Below are 17,765 nucleotides of genomic sequence, written 5' to 3' on the forward strand. Positions count from 1 at the left end.
ACTTATGTGTAGTATAATGGTATGTTTTAGATTTATCTTATAGGTTAAATATTTGCATTTTGTAATCCTCTAAAAAAAAGCATAATAAATTAAACTAAAAAAAATTCTAACAAAAAGGGAAGATAATATTTCTTTTTTTTGTCCTGATATTAAGGAGCAAAAAAAGAAATTTAGGGAAAAATGTTTTTGTAAAATGGATAATAATAAATTGTAGGGACTTATGAATGATCATTTATATTAATATAAATCTCTTTTAAAGTCTCCATAAAAGGAAAAGACTTATTAATGAAAACATATTCTATTTTTCTCTTAGTATTCTCATTTATCTTCTTCTCATTTCTTCTTCCCATTCTTTTATTTTATAACACATGGAAGGCTCTAATCACAAATATTACAAGAAGGTACGTTATAATATAATTTTTTTATATGTAATTATTATAATTATGCATTGTCTTACATTATTTGATTATCTAAATTTTAATTATTTATATTTTGAAACTATGTAAACTAAATGTTAAAGGTCATACAGCCAAAAGCTATATGAAAAATATTATGGTTATATATAACCAAAAGCTATATAATTATTATTATGGTTCAAGAAATTATGAAAAATCAAAAGTTATATAAAAATATTATATTATTATACATAACTAGAAGCTATATATTATTATCATTACTCATAATCAGAAAGTATGAATATGAGAATATTAATGATGTCCATACTAACCATAGATTTTAGCCAAAAAAAAAAAAGAGTTTATTGCTTGTTGGGTTCGAACTTATTCAACAACTATCCAAGACATGATCTAATTTTATTTTTTTTTTCAATTATGCTACTTTAGTTAAGATTATTTGTTTATTTTTCATGGTATATGATTGTGCAACTCCTAATAAACTCAATTCATGTACAATGCAATTGAAATGGGTATGTATGCTGAGATAATCAATTAATGCAAATGAGATAATAAATTAAATAAGAAATATAAATAAATAAATTTATTAATGAATCTCAAACCGTTACACAATGTCATGTTTTCCAAGGCTCTATCCTAATAATTGTCATATCATGTTATGCTTTTAAAAGCTTTATCCTAACACTATTCACTAAAAAATTTATAAAACACCTACTCTTTCTATCTGTCTAATTATTTGATGTAATTAAGCATTCATATTGCTTCCAAATTTTTTTGTGTTCTTCCATCACAATATTCATGTCTTTCACCTCTTCTTTAAGAACTCATGTCCTTAATTAATGCATAGATGGAGGCTTAAACCTAAGTCCTAGCTTTGCAATAGCATCAATTCTAGGAACCTAATAAGGATTATTCATTGTACTGAATGAGAAACCTTTTGATTACATAAACCAACCAATTTTCCTATACATTTCCTTTCTCTTTTTTTTGCTTCCACTTGGAATTTGAAGTATTTTGTTTAAGCTATAAAGTGGTGAACTTATCCATGGGTCCCCTATGAACAGGCTCCCCACTCCCACTAACACTCTCAATCTCTAATGTCCCTATTATTTTATAAAAGACACTCTCAAGTTAAACCCATATTATCAATTTTCTTGGAATAATCCATTTCTATTAGCCCAATGGTTTTCCTAATCATGTTTTAATAATAAAAAAACCATAGTTAAGTTACTAATTAATTTGAATTATAAAGAATTTCAGATGTTAATTAGGAAATTCATCAAAAACCCTAATGATGCAAGATCAATACTTTTAGAGGACCTTTAATCATAGGAAACATATGTAAGATGAATGCATGGGTGCACTTAGGATTTACATATCATTTTATGCATATTTGAAAAACTCGGTTTATGCTTTAAAGTTACATTTCCATCAAAATCCAAGATCTATCAAATGAACCTTAGGCAAAATGTTTCAAAATTGGCATATAATTTTACTTAAAGACCTTGCCTAAGTGTTAGAAGCGAAGAGACCAGAAAAAGATAGGTTTTCGAGTAAAAAATGGTAAACCCATCAAGGCTTTGTCCAAATCGGTTCAACCGGCCAGGGTACCAATCGACCAATTCTCTCTTCTCGATCGAGAGGTGTAAAAAACACTCTCTTCTTCCAGTAGCGTTTCCTTCCCGGTCAAGGTCCGGTCGAGGATAACGGTCACCTACCAAGCATTAAATGCTCTAACAGCTAGTGAATTGGTCGACCACCAACTCAACCGGTTGAGGCTGCTTTTTGGTTTCCTTGGCTCTCGATGTTAGAAACCCATAAATAGAGAGCTCCACTTCATTTATGAGCAAGAGAACACCTGCATTTATTTGTTTACCTACTTGTTCTTGCCTAAAAGCTCTCATTTCTTTTCTTGGTGCATTATATTTCCATTTGCATATCCTTTAGTGCACCTTTGTGATTCGTCCTAGCCTTGAGTTGTATTTGAGCCTTTGTTGAATTAAGTTGAGAGATTCAGACTTGTTAATTGAGTGTTAAAGTCTTCAAGTGAGTTGAAACTTGAAGAGATTGTGTAAAAGCCTAATGGAGCCTGAATCTAAGTGTAAAGGTGATTAAAAGCTTAGTTGAAGTTTCAAGTTAGTGGAATCCTCATTCGGTTAGGAGCTTGAGGAGAGTGGACGTAGGAAAGAAAGTATTGAACCACTATAAAATATGAGTTTGATTTCTCTAACTCTATCTCTTTATATTTGTTTCTCTTATGCTTAAATTTGTTGTATTTAAAAAGAAATTTTTAAAAACCCAATTCACCCCTCCCCCCCTTTTGGTGTTTTTCTCTTTTAAGATTAGCCTTTATTTTCTCAATTTCTTTTTTATTTTTGTTCCTTATAATTAGTTAATGCCTTTTTGGATTCTAATCTAACGTTTTTATTGACTTTGTTACATGGTTTCATAACATGATAGGTTTTAGATAAGTGATGCTTAAGTCTATTTACCCCTCCCGTGCATCTTTAATTGCAAAACTTACATCTTATATACTTCTCTATGAAAACTTCAATAATATTTTTCCCACACAAAATCTTTTTGTGAAACTTTCAAATGGGAAGAACTCATAATAAAATAAAATAATAATAATAATAGAATTTATATATTAATTGACTTAAACAAAAATAGTAATATATGACTTGAAATCCTAAAGAAATAATTAATAATTAAAATCGAATTAATTAATTAATTTCATTTAATTTTACCATTTGTGATTTAAAATAAAATAAATATTTTCAAAATTAAAGAAAATAAATTTTTTTAAACATTTGTATAAAATGAACAACTAAAAAATAGAAATAAAAAATATAAAATAGAACATGAAGAAAAATGCAAACTATGGATATGGACATGGTGAATCGAGGTGAAAACAATTATGTGCAAATATCAATAACTTAAAAATTGACTTGGAAGAGAGTTCAATACCATCATAACTGTTTTGAATAATAGTTTTCTATTCTCCAAAACATAAAAATAGAAAAACATGTTTGACAACCACAAAACCGTGTTTTAATTTTTGTTCTTAAAAATAGAAAATACTGTGTTTTTAGATAATATCTTTTAATTGTTTTCGCTTGTTTTAAAAAATAATTATATAAACTTATAGAATGATTAAAAATAAAGCGATAGATATAAAAATTATTTTTAAAACATATTTAAAAATATTTAAAATATGTTAAAAATATTTCACGTTTCCAAATAGATTTTTGTTTTATAATACATTAGAGAATAGTTCTAAAAAAATGTTCTTAATAATTGTTTTCGAAAATAGTTACCAAACAAGCATAAGACATTTTACTACTACTACTACAAAAAAAAAAAAACTTCATATTTATTTCTTTTTCATAATCCCCATGATATATTATCAATGTCCTAGCAAACAAATCACTATGGCAAATCACAATATATTGTCGAAGTCAACATTATGATTGGCAAGTGGACGATACGGAAGTCCTTTAGTTACTAAGAAATAAACAAGAAAATTAGATGAATAATTTGAAAATAAAACTGAACATTTAAGAAACTACTCATTAGGTATTTTGTTGATTCATGTAGGGGTAACAAAGTTTGATACAATTCTTCAGCATGATTTGAACACAACATATTATTTATAAGTTTAGATTAAGTATAATTTAGTTTGGATTGAATATAATTCAGTTTAGATCAAATTAATGTCGACTTATATACTATTTGTGAGTTTGAATTAAGTATAATTCAATTTGAGTTGAATATAATTCAGTTTAAGTTAAATTCATGTCGACTTGCATAACTTATTTAATTAATAAAAAGTTTTTAGGTTAACTTGCATAATACGAATTTGATCTGAATTAACCCTTTTAATAATTCTACTAATTAACCTAATCATACTTTAAATTATTTGACATTTTAAATTTATTTTTAAATAAATAAATCAATTTAGTCATAAATGTATTTGATTGAAATATTAATCACAAAGACTTATACAAAATATAACTCAAGCTACTGACTAAATAAGGGGACCTGATTATAAATAAATTATATGACCTATTATTTATGTAATAATTAGGTAATATTTAAATTTATATTTTTTATATAATTATTATTCAGGTCAAGTTTAGGTTGACTTATATAATATAATATCTAGACTTTGACACGACACAATACATGATCCATCAATATGAATTTTCATTGATCGATTCATGTAAATGAAAAAACTCCCTTTGTATATTTACATTCCTTTTTTTGAACTTTTTTTTTTTAACTCTCTCTTTTTATTTTTAATTTTAATTTTTTAGTTTGAAGTAAAGTTATATCTGATTCTTAACAAATTTAAGGAAAACTATGAGAAAAAGAAAATAAAAAATAATAAAAAAAGATAAATTAAAAGTCTAAATTATTTTAATGCTGATTTCAAATTCATTTCTCTATAATAAAATGAGAAAAGTTTTTTTCTTATCATTTTTTTCTCTTAGTATTTATGGGAGCAATCATAGTTTTTATTTTTTTTCCCCATATTTTATTATGAAGGGAGTGACTTTGATTTTTTTTTTTTTTTTTCACATTTATTAAATTATTATGTCACAATTTTCAAATAAATATTTTTCCATTACATTAGGGGTCTAAAACCCCAAAAAACAAGACAAAGACGACTAGGCAGAGAAGGGGAGGGTTTAGCTGTTTGATTCCTGAGAGAATGGGAAGCGAAGCCAAGAGCAATGGCGGCAATGGAGGTTTCAGGTCAAGAATGGAGTACTACCTCTACAGTGGGGACAAGAAGCACGTCCTTGCGGGCATTGCCATCTTCAGCATCGCCTTTGGGATTCCATGGTATCTAATGACCCGAGGTTCGTCATTTTCCTGCTTTGTTTGATTGCATAGAAACTCTCGGAACATGAAAGAAAAAAAGAAAAGAGTCTGCAATTTTAGTCATCGGTTTTTCTTTATTTGATTAAATTCCTCCGTTTAAGCCCAATCTGGATGATAATCCCGAAATGTGCTTGTTTGGTTGCTGAGAAAATTTGGTAGCATCGGAAGAAGTTTCAAATTTCAGTTATGGGGTTTGCTTTGTTTGATTGAAATTCCATTCTGTAACGCCTGATGCAGCTACTCGGCTCTATTGTATGAAATCAAATTTTGTTTTCCTTTCTCTTCCCGGGCTTTCTTGGCCCAAAAAGAGGTTTGACTTGAAAAACCCTTAGTTTCGGCCAAATTATTTGTTGATACAAAAGTTAGTTTATTTAAAGAATATTGGAAATATGCTTGGTTTCTTCCAGTAGGGATTTGATCTTTTAATTTTGTGGAGTTCATTTGTTGATGGTTTTTCTTGGGGTTATGCCTCTTGTACGCTTGTTATTTTTCTGTTTTAGCTTCTGCAAATGCATTTGGTGAGATTTGATGGTATATAACGATCAACTCAATGAGAGATGGTGCAAAGCTGTCTGGATAAGCTCTGGATGGCGTCTGGCAAGGGTAAAGAACATGGGTTCTAGAACTGTGAGCATGTATTGAATATAGGATGCTGGATTTGATCCTTGGTTAGGATAAATTGAGGATGGCAAGAGGAAAAAGTGCAAGCAGGTATCAACAAAAGAACTTAGATATACCCTGTGAAAAACAGTGGGTTTGCACTGTGATGTATGCCATGCTGCGATTGGTGGATTTCTAGATAAAAGTGGCTTTACCTTCTTGAGACTTGTTCAGAATGGCTTTGGCCTTTGCTGTTGAAGCTGAGTTCAGAAGCCTTCTGAAACTTTTGCACAATGCAGAGAAGTTTGTGTATGGAGAGGAATACTTCTGTCATTTCTTGGATGGCAAACGTATTGGCAATTCCTTGGTGGTTTGTGTATCTTTCCAGAGAGATTTGGTACATTTCTAGGTATTATATTGTGGGGATGGTTAAGGAGAGCAATTAGGCAGCTGACTTCCTAGAAAAGCGGGGTGCTCTGACTAGGGAAACTTCCATGGGGAGATTGTGAATTTTCACTGTTAAAGAGAGCAACAGTAAGCTGACTTCCTAGCAAAGAAGGGTGCTTTGACTCTCCAAACTTTTTTGGAGAGTTATTTTCCTCCTTGATTTTGGCTTTTTGTTCAGTGTTTTTTTTTTTTTCCTTCTGTTTAGTTATTTGGCTATTTATTTATTTTCATTTCTTTCCTTGAATCTTGAAAGCTAATTCATTCTTCAAATTTGGTTATACTTTTTCTATTCCTAATAATATTATTGTTTTTTTTTTTTTTATAAATAAAAAGGGTAACGAAGCCCAATCCTTCTGTTCACTTGACAAAAGAGATAAGCACCATGAAAACATACCTTAGTTTTATCATATTGTTTGTAGTCAAGGATTATGAAGTGACATACCTGGCTTTTATTTTTTTTCTCCTTTTTTGATTGGAAACAATTTCACTGAATGATAAATACAAAGGACAAACAATCTCTCCAAGATGTACAATTAATGATCAAAAGGTTGAAACATATATTGCACACACCTGGCTTATGTAATTACTTTTGCTTGGAAATCAGTTTGCCTTTGAGAAATCCAAGATGATGTAATTAATTTTTTCATTGATTTGAAATTGAATGTCTGAAGAGGTTTTCTGCTCAAATTTGTTTTAGTTTTTTCTTGCCGTTAGTTTTGAATAGCTCCTCGTATAGAATGCTTGTTAGTTTATTATGTCATTTTCAAAAGGTAATTTCCCCAACATGTTTAATTAATTTGATTATGCCATTTGTTTGGGTATGGTAGGCATTAGAGATCATAAAAAGATTCATTCAAAATGATTTGTGGTTGTAATAGGGGTGCACTTATATCTGAGGAACATTCCTCTACTGGTTTGATAGAATTTTTATGGAATAACATTGGCCTGAAGCCCTTGGATTGTGAGAGGCTTTCTAAGTGATTTTGAAGGAGTTTCCATTGGAAGAGACCCTTGATGAACAAGGGTCTTGTTCGTGCATTTTAATGAATAAGGATTTTCGGTTCAATCACTAGTTCGGTTTTTAAAACATTGCATTTTGGTGATAAATTTGAACAAAATTATGGCCAAAGTTTCATCATGTTGCATTGGAAAATGCAATATTAGTGGCAAATAAAGCAATGTATGAGAAACCACAAAAGGCATATGATCATGTGAATTGGGCTAATTCACATATCAGAAAGAGATAGGTGTTGTAAAAGATGGAGGACTCGGAATGTTTATCTTCTGATAGTTTTGCAGTTTTAGGAAATCGAAGTGCCAAAGTTTGGGTTAAAGCAACTAAATAGGTTAATACAAGGCAATCCTACCATTGCTGTTGATTTTTTGGATAATTCTGCCAAGAGTTGAAGAGTGGCATTTTGGAAGACTTTTTGTTAGGAAGAAGTAGGATTAGTATGTTGCACTCATAGTTTGTAGATGATACCATTGTTTTTCAAGCGCTGGTACAAAAGATTTGCAAATACTAAAATCATTTGTCAATTCTCTGGCATATATTGGGTCTGAAGATAAATCTAGATAACTGCTATCATGAATCAAAACTAGCCATGATCACATAATAAGTTTAGCTACCTTGCTAGAGTGTAAAGGCTCTCATTAGCCCCCCTTGTCATCTTTAGGTCTCCCACTAGAGGGAACCTTAAGGATACTCTTTTTTGGACTTGGTGATAGATAGGATTTCTTGGACATTATATGGTTGAAAAAAAGCCTTCTTGTCCTTAGGTAGTAAAATAACCCTTGTGTAGTCTTATTTGTCCCACATTACTAGTTATTTATTTTTTTGTTTTCAAGATTCCAATCTGTGTCTTCTAAGATCGAGAAATTGTGAAGGGATTTTCTTTTGTCAAGAATGAGGAGGGTAAAAGAGACCTCCTTATTAGTTGAGACTAAGTGTGCAATCCTAAAGAGGAGGAGAAACCTGGGTTAGTAAGATTTCTTTGAGAGTTAAGCTCTCTTAGGGTAGTGACTGTAGAAGTTTCCCAAAGAAAGCAATGCTTCATGACATAAGGTTGTCTCGAGTATCTACAAGTTACACTCTAATGGTTGGGGTGCCAACATTACAATCAGGTAGTCACACTGTTGCCATTGGAAGACCATTTCACTGGTTTTCTCAGATTTTTCTACCCATACTCATTTTCAGTGGGGAATGGTGCTAAGTTCATTTTTAGAAAGACTTGTGGTATAAAGATCGATCATTTTGTTCTCAATTTTCAAGCCTTTTCAAAGTAATGAAAGCTAGATTTCCCTATTCCTCCATTCTCAGTTTCTCTTCTTCTTCGTATTTCTGGAACTCTAATTTTTGTCCTTAACTTATTGATTTGAAATTGAGAATCATGAAATTTTCATGTCTTCTGTTATTTTTGTGTGCATATCGCTATCCTTCCCAAATACGAATATTTGGTCATTGATGTTCTCATGTATTTACCGTAAAATCTTTCTTCTCATGTCTATCTATACCACTGACTTTGACCTCTTCTTTTGAGCTAATTTGATTTGAAAATCTGAAGTTCCATCTCAGATTAAGGTCCTTGCATAGGTGGGGGTAATAAGAAGATCAATACTGAAGATATGCTACGAGTGAGAAGGCCTTACAGAGCCCTTAATCTAGACTGGTACTGTGTTTCAGGGGTGCAGAGTGATAATCATTTTTTTACCATCTCCAATAACTTTGGGGTTTTGACATATGGTCATGAAGAGTAGTTGGGTTATATTAGGTTCCCTTTAGAAATGTGACTAATATGATGGCTATTTTTTTTAGGGTGTCCAGGAGTGTTGCTTGTCTCGTATTCATCTGGGTCGTTTGGCAGGAGAAAAATACAAGGATTTTTTTAAGACAAATGGAGGACCTTGAAGACTGTTTGAGACTTGATTTACTTTTATTCCTCTTTCTAGGCCTCTACTACCATAGCTTTTGAGGTTACTCCTACAAGTGTTTTACAACTTGATTAGTACTTGTCATGCAGTCAAAGAGGTTGCATAGAGAGTTGCTTCCAATTTGGATTCTGCCTCCAATGGGTTCATTTAAATGAAATTTTGATGAATGCACTTTAGGTAACCTAGCTCAATTGGCAATTGCAAGTGTGATTAGAGACCATAGTCATACAGTGTTGGCAGCTTTCCCAAAACCAGCTGATGAGAGGGCTTCAACACCGAGACAGAGATTTTGGCTTCTTTTTAGAGAGCTTACTATAAGCCAAGGTTTTTTTATCTCTTTAGCTTACGGGTGGAACAAGATTATGCTATTTGTAATATCTTGGTTGTCTAAATTGGAAAGAGGTCCTTGGAAATATGCTGGGTGGCTTCACCAAATTCTAGATGCTGCGAGCAACCTGGGTTGTGCCTTCTCTTCGTTTCCTCATTTTGCTAATCATGCTGCAGATCATTTGGCAAAACTAGGGGCCGAGTTTCTTTTCTTAGGGATCTTTTACCCCCTTAAGAAGAGTAGAGTTTCTCTAACTTGTACTGCATGTTCATGTTATATTTTCGAGATGTATGGTTGTCTTATTATTTTCAACAAGTTCATTCTCCCCATTCTTTTGATCAGCGTTTGTACATTTTGAAAGAATTTCCTATCCCTTTTTTGTACTTAAAAATTCATACTAGTGGTTAGTTTTTTCCTTGTCTATATACAATTCATTGGTTAATTTGCCTTCTGCCAAAATAATGCATTATATTTCTCTCCCTGTTTGCATATGACCAATGTGAGTAGGTTGGATGCATGTACCAATGGCAAGGGTGCCATAGTTTCTCATTTAGGAGCAGTTACCTTTAGTTTGAGTCTCGAGATGCCAATTTGATTTTAGAGAATTTTTCTATAGCAATCACTACATTTATAGTAGTTCTTTCCTAACCCTTTTTTACTAGAGATGACTGGCCCACTGGCTTTACCAATTGTCTGACAGTGTGTGTAAAGGGTGAGGTAAAGGAGGTCGTTATTCCAAAATCAAGACTCCTTTATTTTTTAGTATCCTTTCTTCCCTACTGCATATAAATTATTTTACTTTCTGATCCACCTTTTTCCTCTTCTCATAACTTAAATATCTTTTTGGAAACATCCATCATCATCATCAGTTTTTTCTTTAAATTTCAATTTTTTTTTTCAGGAAGAGCCCCATGAATTTGTCATAACTTTGAGTAGAAGGCACAACATCTTTCTCTTTGAGAACTAGGTACTATGTTTGGATAACACCATGGCAATATACAGTCACACAATAGTTTCATTTCAGATTCTTCTTCTGTATATCCGTTCTCTTGTAGCTGTATGATGTTCCCACATACAATTGGTGCCTTTCTTTCTTCTCTTTCTCCATCATTTTTAAGATAAAGGAAGAAAGAAACTCCAGATGCAAAACCTAAAATATATAAAATAAGGCCCACATGCAAATCACCGAGTCTCTGAACCATTTCAAACTCATCCAAATCTGGTCGTCCTCTGATATAGGGGGTAGCAATCAGTATGGTTCAGATGAGAAAAGAAATGCATTCCAATTCTTGTTTACTGGGGGGGAAACAATTAGAAATTGTTTTTTTTTTGTTCATTTATTTTTCAGTTTTTGGATTGACTGGTTCTCAAATATAAATAGTAAGGCCTGTAAGATGTGATACAGTTCTAGTGTTGTAGAACACTAACAGCTCTATTTTGAGTGTTTTACTCCATATGATTGCGTGCTTCTGCATTTTACTTACAACTGGTAGTTTGCCTATCTGGTAGTTTTCATATACAGAATTGTGATACTTTTAGTTCCTACCTGAATCTAATAAAAAAAATTTCTCCTTGTGAAGGAACAAAGCAAGATTCTCATCAAGATTACATGGACAGAGCTGAAAAAGCAAGGAGGGCAAGGCTTTCTACAAGTTCATCACCTGATAAAAATGATATTTGAAAGCTTACCATGAGGAGCATAATTTCTTCAAGAGACAATTGCGATGGTTAGAAGATATATTGGCCCGTCTCTTTTTAAGAACTTGCACAACAGCCTCGCTTCTCATGATCCACAAATAAATTTATACAAGCACATTTGCAGATAAGCTTTTGTTTCTTGTGTTGTTTTTTGAGTTGTATTACTGAAATGCTTTCTGAGAGGTACTCAAAATTGGTTTGGGAAGTAGAAATTGCTTGAAATTTTCCTATATGGGAATTTGATTTGACAAGTTGGCAGATCATTTTTTAGCATGGCTGATATTATTATTAATCAGGTGATCCAAATTATTGGTGGTGATTTTTTCTCATTTTTGGGGCTTTATTACTGGGCGTTTTGCTTTTGTGATGCCTATGGGCAGAGTTATAACACTTGCACGACATAATGAGCCTGTTGACAGAGAAAGGCCTCTGGCTGCTGGCACAAGATCTATTCCATGTTTGGAAGGTAGAGGAAAACAAAAACAAAAAAAAAAAAAAAGCAAGAATTTGCCCTCATTATGGCAAAGTAGATCAAAATGAACCAAAAATAGGATAGGTTGTTTCCAGTTGGAATTTGGAATAGCCGGAAATAAGTTGTTTTAGGTGTCCTTTGCTGAGAGATACGTATACACTTGAGGCGTTTAAGCTGCTTATATCATCTAATGTCTCTCTAAAAGATCAAACAATATGAAAATCATGACCATGGCTGTTCCAATGTGATAAAATGGACACTTGCCACAGAAAAAAAGTCATTCTAGGGTTCTTGGTCTGTGAAATGAAATTTCTGTTGCCATTTAGGAAAGGGTAACAAGACTCAAACCCTAATTTGGTGTTTTTCATGCACATTATCAACCCATGTGCACTTCAATTAGATTCACCTAACATATAAAGGACACATGTTTTGTCAAGTTTTAGAACAGTGCTTTAGGCTATGTTTGGTTCTCAGAAAATTTGTGAGAAAAGGTGAGAGAAAAAAAATATAAGGAAAGAAGAAATAAAGGAATTATGCAACTTCAAACTCATTTATTTTACTGTTTTATATAAAATAATTTGAAATTGCACAAGTTTTTAAATAATTTTAATTATCTGTACTTTTTAAAATATTTTTCATAGTAAAATCAAATATGAGAAATCATTTTTAATATCAATTTTTTTTTTCTTAATACTTTCTCGAAACCAAGCATATAAGAAAGAAACAACACGTACCAGCTGAATGTTAATGAAATCTTCTGTGTCATCAATGTATTCCTTCAGCTGAAACGACATGAAGAAACTAACTAATAAATTTTCTCCACCCCACCTGAAGTATATTAAAAGACAAGGGTCTACAAATGTAAAGAAAGATGCAGGATACCGAAGTTAGCTTGTTGAGGGTGCTATCAATGACAACAAAATATGCTTCCAACAACATCTCCAACTCTTCTATACTCTCTGTTGCACTCTCTGAACTCTTCATACTTTCATGCCGGCTTCTTGTGACGCTTAAGCTTTTTTCAAGCCTCCGTGTCTCAGGAGGTGAAGGAACAGGAGAAACTGGAGCAGAAACAGAGAGTGCACCATCAATTGATCTGTATCCCATCAAAGACTGCTCACCATAGAATGATGATTCCATCCGCCTTTTCTTCTCGGTGAGATACATTTCAGCCATGTCTCCATCATCATCCATTAATTGCTCTATCTCATCCCTAACCTATACCAATAAAATCCAGAAAGAAATTTGATTTTGGCAACCATTTACTTCGATGACACAAAGAAAATGAAATGTGGAGATGTATTACCTTTTGAACTCTTCGAGTCAAAGCAACAAGTCTGCTTTTCAATCGACGTGCACGTTCCAAGTTTAAGGTACTGATCTTTGATGTAAGTTCATCCAGCAGAGGATATGCTTCAATTTCTAATTCAGCTGCCTGATTGATTAGGATAATTGCCTAGATCAGATGACTTACAAGGTTTGGTAGTTCAACTTTGCTAAGATAATCTATGTTTTGACAAGTGGGAGTGTGGATCCGTATTTTTCATGTACATCCCCACTCAATCGACGAGACTCGCCTTTTAAGGTGAAAATTTATTTTTGGAAAAGTCGGAGTTGCTACTTATTTTATTTTATTTTAAAGGGGAAAAATAAAACAAGAAATAAAATCCTAAAGAAGTGACTCCATAATTTGGAAAAATGTGTCTTTTAAAAACCTGATTCTAGGTCTGGAGATCAGTTTACATATTGGGCAAGTACTTCAAAGATGTAACACTTCTTTAAGCCCCAAAGAGGTCTCTATTGGCTAAGTCAAAGGAAAAAATGGTAATTAATCAATTGATTGAAGGTACCTAGGTAGACTAAGGTGATTTTGAAACTAGCATGCAAAAAAAAAAAAATAAAAAAAACAAAAAATAAAATCACAATCGCAAAGGAAGGTTAGGATGTGTACTTGGACTGCTTCTCAAACGCTATCATAAGACATTAAAGTTAGCACAGAAAAATAGCACACGACATGTATTTTATCAGAGCAAATCAAACAGATATCTAGGCACCCAAAGATGGAATCAAACATAGATATGACTCACAACAAACATGCATGTTCATAGAATTCTGGAAAGTAGGTGATAAAGAGCATACTTGGATAGCATGCATAATTTATAAGATTCTTTGAAAAATGCTAGAGTGGTTAGGACAAGTATAAATTATACAATATCTTCATTATGTCTAATATACAGTACCAAAGCCAAAATCGAGCCAAGATAAGTCAAATGACTCCAAAAATAAATAACAAATTCAAGCAAAGTACAAGATCATCAACATACAATTAGAAAAGGAAACATCACAAAAAAATATCTTGAAGTGGAATTTAATTACAAAAAATTTCAGGAAACAACTCCTACACATCTAGAACAACATACCAAAAACCAAACACTGATTCAAATGACAGATTGCAGTAAAGACACCCAAAAGTTCTAGAAGGTCCAGATTAGGTAAAAAAATTAGTGACATGCATAAACGAATTTTTAAAAAATAATAAGAGATCACATAAAATTGTACAAAAAATCACACACTTCAAACTGTTTATATCACAAAATGAATTCAGGGTCAAGTAGTACTCAAAATATTTTTAAAACACTCCGGCTAATTAGATGTCCAGAATCCATCATGTACAGTAGGTATGAATTGAAAAATCATATCTCCCTCAAAAGAGCATATTTTTTTATTATTATTTTATGTATCAAAATTCAATTTCAAGAAGTCAAGAATTTGAGAAAAATATTCATTTAAATTAAAAAGATCAGAAAAAAAAATCTAATTTTGCAAAGTTCTCTCAAGTGTGTAGAAGTATGCCTAAATAGAGAATGTTGAAAAAGATGATCATAAATCGACTTTAAGAGAGGATTTTTGACTCAAATAACATTCTATAATCAAGTTCAAGAAGAAAAATCATACAAAATTTCAATTTTTTATAAAAAAAATTCTAAAGTTGCTAAAACGAATTTTAAAAACTAAAGGGTCAGTAATTGAATGAAAACTGGTAGCAAGGAAGAGTTTTGAAAAATTTTCTTATGTAGGGGTTCCATCAAGTCCCTATTCAATTTCCGTAAGTTTACCTGTGTAGACTTTTACCTTGGAAGCAATGTGTATCTCTTCCAGCTACTACTCAAGAACCTTTCCTTTCTTCAATCTTTCTCGTGCTTCGTTTCATCTTTCTTCCTTTCTCAAATTAGTAAGAGCCTTCTTTTTCAAACCCATAAGCTCTTTTTGGATCCATACCAAAACCACTCATTTGCGTTACTCAAGTCATCCATATGTGAAAGGTGTAGAACCTGGGTCTTATGATACTTGGGAAGCGATTGGAATAGCCATACTTGTCATCACTGACCCATAATCATGACAATGGAATCACAGTTGAAGATGGAGGTGGCCTATTGACTTTATCTGATGCAGGACATTCCTTAAAGCACAAATCCTATCCAATCCCGTATCTGATGCAAATCCAACTAAATAAATCTTCAGAAAGTGAAGAGTAGGTGGCGAAGGCACTTAAACTTGCGAATTTGGTAAATGCCCTAACGCTTTCACTACTTGTTCTTGAGCAAAGAGTCACTCTGAACTCTTTCCAGTCCATAATTGTTTGATGGGGCTTCCAAGAGATAGTGTCATTTGGCTTGGTGCCCTCGAAAAGAAAAAAAAAATCCAACCTGGATTAGCATTTAAAGAATAGAACAACTCCATAAAGCTGAAACTGAATACAAAATAAGGCCCAAAAAAAAAATTACAATTTCCAATCCAAACTCAAATGATCTTCATGGTCATTGAAAATGGGGGTAAGCTCACATGCTTATTGCCAATGAATTTTCGGAAATGTCATAGACAATAAGGTAAACGGGGCATGAATCGTGTCCATATGAGAAACTGTTCTTGCCCTCATAAGGTTCGAACCAAGCTCTTTTGTATAAGTTCCCCCCCTATGAGAGTTTGTTGGGATTCAGATATTGGTGGAGGAGGGATTTGGATAGGGGGGCTTTGCAAAGACTTCGGGTGGCCACGCATGCATGGATCACATGCGCAAGGGGAGGACCTTCTTTGTGTTGTTCCTTGTGCCCTAAAGTTGTGAACATGTGACTGATTTCAAGGTTGATGCATTCATCTCTTGGTTATAAATCTAGTGATATTTTTGCCACCAACTCCATTTATATAAATGCTTGATTCTTCAAGTGAATCAAACAAATTGCTTGACAAGAAATGCTATTTCATTGGTCCCAAAATGATGAGTTGTTTGGTAGCAGAGCACAAACTGTGAATAGTCACTTTCAGAGTACAGAATCACTATAATCCTAATCAAAACAATCCATGGTTTAGCTCGAGATATTCAAATGAAGATTAAAAAAAAAATGCTCAAAAACTTCTTCATCTGATGGTCTCCATCCAGCAACCTTCATTAGCAGTGCCTCAGCATCATCTAGAATTATTTTGATGATTCATCTCGAGATTGAATGATGTAGGAGCATCATTTATGTGTGAACTTTGGGAATACAAAAAGATCTACTTTGTGTTCAAGTTTCTTTTTTTTTTTTTTTCCAACCAAACACCTTCGACCCATATCCAATAGTATCAATCGATAACTTAGAATGTAGGATATTGTAATAATCGGGTATTTTAGGCCACGTTGGAAATTCTAGTTTGAAAAGTCTTCCTTTGAGTAGTGGTTGAAAAGAAAAAAGAAAAGTGATTGGAGAACACGTGTTAATTTTGAATTGGTGATATTCAATTTATTGTGTTGGTCAATTAGACAAGTTGAAAATTTTGTGACATGTTAACCTTATGGTAGAAATTTTCTTAGGATTTTAGAAATTGAAAATTTTCGGAAATGAAAAACGAAAACGAAAATGAAAAGTGAATTAATTAAGTAAAAATTAAATTAAAATTTCTTATTAATAAAATTGAGAAAATTAAATTTTTGGGTTGGTGTTTAATAAATTAATTTGTGTGTTTTTTTTTTAAAATGGAAATGAAACAAAAGCAAATGGGATAAATATAATAAAAGAAATAAAAAGGATTCAATGGGGCGTTTGGATACTGGGCTGTGGACAATGGGCTAGTGGTTAAATGAAAAAAAAAAGGAAAAGCAATTAAAAAGTGGCAGAACAGGGGAGAGAGAAAGAGCCTCGGCGGACTGTGGAGAAACCCATCTCGTCGGAACTTTAGCCTGCCATTTGGAAGGCCGAACAACGTCCGTTTTGGCTCAAATTTTGAAGAAGTGTTTTACTTGAGGAGAGGAACGATTCCACGATGGTCGATCGTGATTTTAACGGTCGAATTCTTAGATCTGTGGTAGGGGAACCTAACTCTAAAACTTTAATTAAATGCGTTTTTCCTTGGAAAAAAATTGTAAATCTTGTCATTATGAGTTAAATAGGTAATATTGGTGTTGTAGGAATTTTTGTGGATGATTTGGAATTTTTTTTTGGAATTTTTTTAATTTTGGGAATTTCTTTTTGGTTGCTAAATAATTGTTTTGGGTTGTTAAAAATTATTGGAATTGTTGGAAAATTCTAAAATTGTGGTATAATTTCGAATTTATTAATATGTGAATTTTTGAGAATTTTTGGAATATTTTTGATAATTTTATTGTAGAAAATTAATTATTTTCGAATATTGGAAATTATTATAATTGTTGAAAAATTCCGAAATTTTGGTATAATTTCAAGTTTATTGATATGTGAATTTTTGAAAATTTGTTGGGATATTTTCAAAAAATTTAATGTGGAAAATTTATTTTATTAGATTATTGGGAATGTTAGAATTGTTGAAATTATTGGGAAAATTTGAAATTGTGGCATTCATTTGCATCTTGGTTGTGTGAAGAAATGATAAAAATTGTGAAAAGTGTATGAAATGGAAAAAGAAAAAAAAAATAGTGATGAAAAGTAAAAGCCCGTATGAGACGAATTAAGAAGGGAGAGGGATTCCTAGGGTGAAA

At 32.3% G+C, this 17,765-nt stretch overlaps 2 protein-coding genes across 2 annotated transcripts; one reads left to right on the plus strand and one right to left on the minus strand.

Moving 5' to 3' along the window:
* The first annotated feature begins 5,076 nt into the window (after positions 1–5,076).
* LOC117921689 lies at positions 5,077–11,623 on the plus strand. The gene is made up of 2 exons (XM_034839644.1): positions 5,077–5,278; positions 11,187–11,623. The coding sequence occupies exons 1-2, from the start codon at positions 5,128–5,130 to the stop codon at positions 11,285–11,287; spliced, it is 252 nt and encodes an 83-aa protein (XP_034695535.1). The 5' UTR covers positions 5,077–5,127; the 3' UTR covers positions 11,288–11,623.
* A 545-nt stretch (positions 11,624–12,168) lies between these two features.
* On the minus strand, positions 12,169–13,257 carry LOC117921862 (magnesium transporter MRS2-1-like). Its single transcript, XM_034839814.1, has 4 exons — positions 13,083–13,257; positions 12,659–12,994; positions 12,471–12,558; positions 12,169–12,182 (listed from the first exon to the last, which is right to left on the minus strand). The coding sequence occupies exons 2-4, from the start codon at positions 12,968–12,970 to the stop codon at positions 12,169–12,171; spliced, it is 414 nt and encodes a 137-aa protein (XP_034695705.1). The 5' UTR covers positions 12,971–12,994; positions 13,083–13,257.
* Between the last annotated feature and the right edge of the window lie 4,508 nt (positions 13,258–17,765).

This window comes from Vitis riparia, chromosome 9 (genome assembly GCF_004353265.1).
Source record: "Vitis riparia cultivar Riparia Gloire de Montpellier isolate 1030 chromosome 9, EGFV_Vit.rip_1.0, whole genome shotgun sequence".
Classification (NCBI taxonomy): domain Eukaryota; kingdom Viridiplantae; phylum Streptophyta; class Magnoliopsida; order Vitales; family Vitaceae; genus Vitis; species Vitis riparia.

Bases quoted from the DNA above. Each gene is read 5' to 3' on its own strand.
- LOC117921689 (XM_034839644.1), top strand. From the start codon at position 5,128: ATGGGAAGCGAAGCCAAGAGCAATGGCGGCAATGGAGGTTTCAGGTCA. The intron at 5,279-11,186 runs GTTCGTCATTTT...CTCCTTGTGAAG, and splicing joins ATGGTATCTAATGACCCGAG to GAACAAAGCAAGATTCTCAT.
- LOC117921862 (XM_034839814.1), bottom strand. From the start codon at position 12,970: ATGGATGATGATGGAGACATGGCTGAAATGTATCTCACCGAGAAGAAA. The intron at 12,559-12,658 runs GTATCCTGCATC...ATGTCGTTTCAG, and splicing joins CCCTCAACAAGCTAACTTCG to CTGAAGGAATACATTGATGA.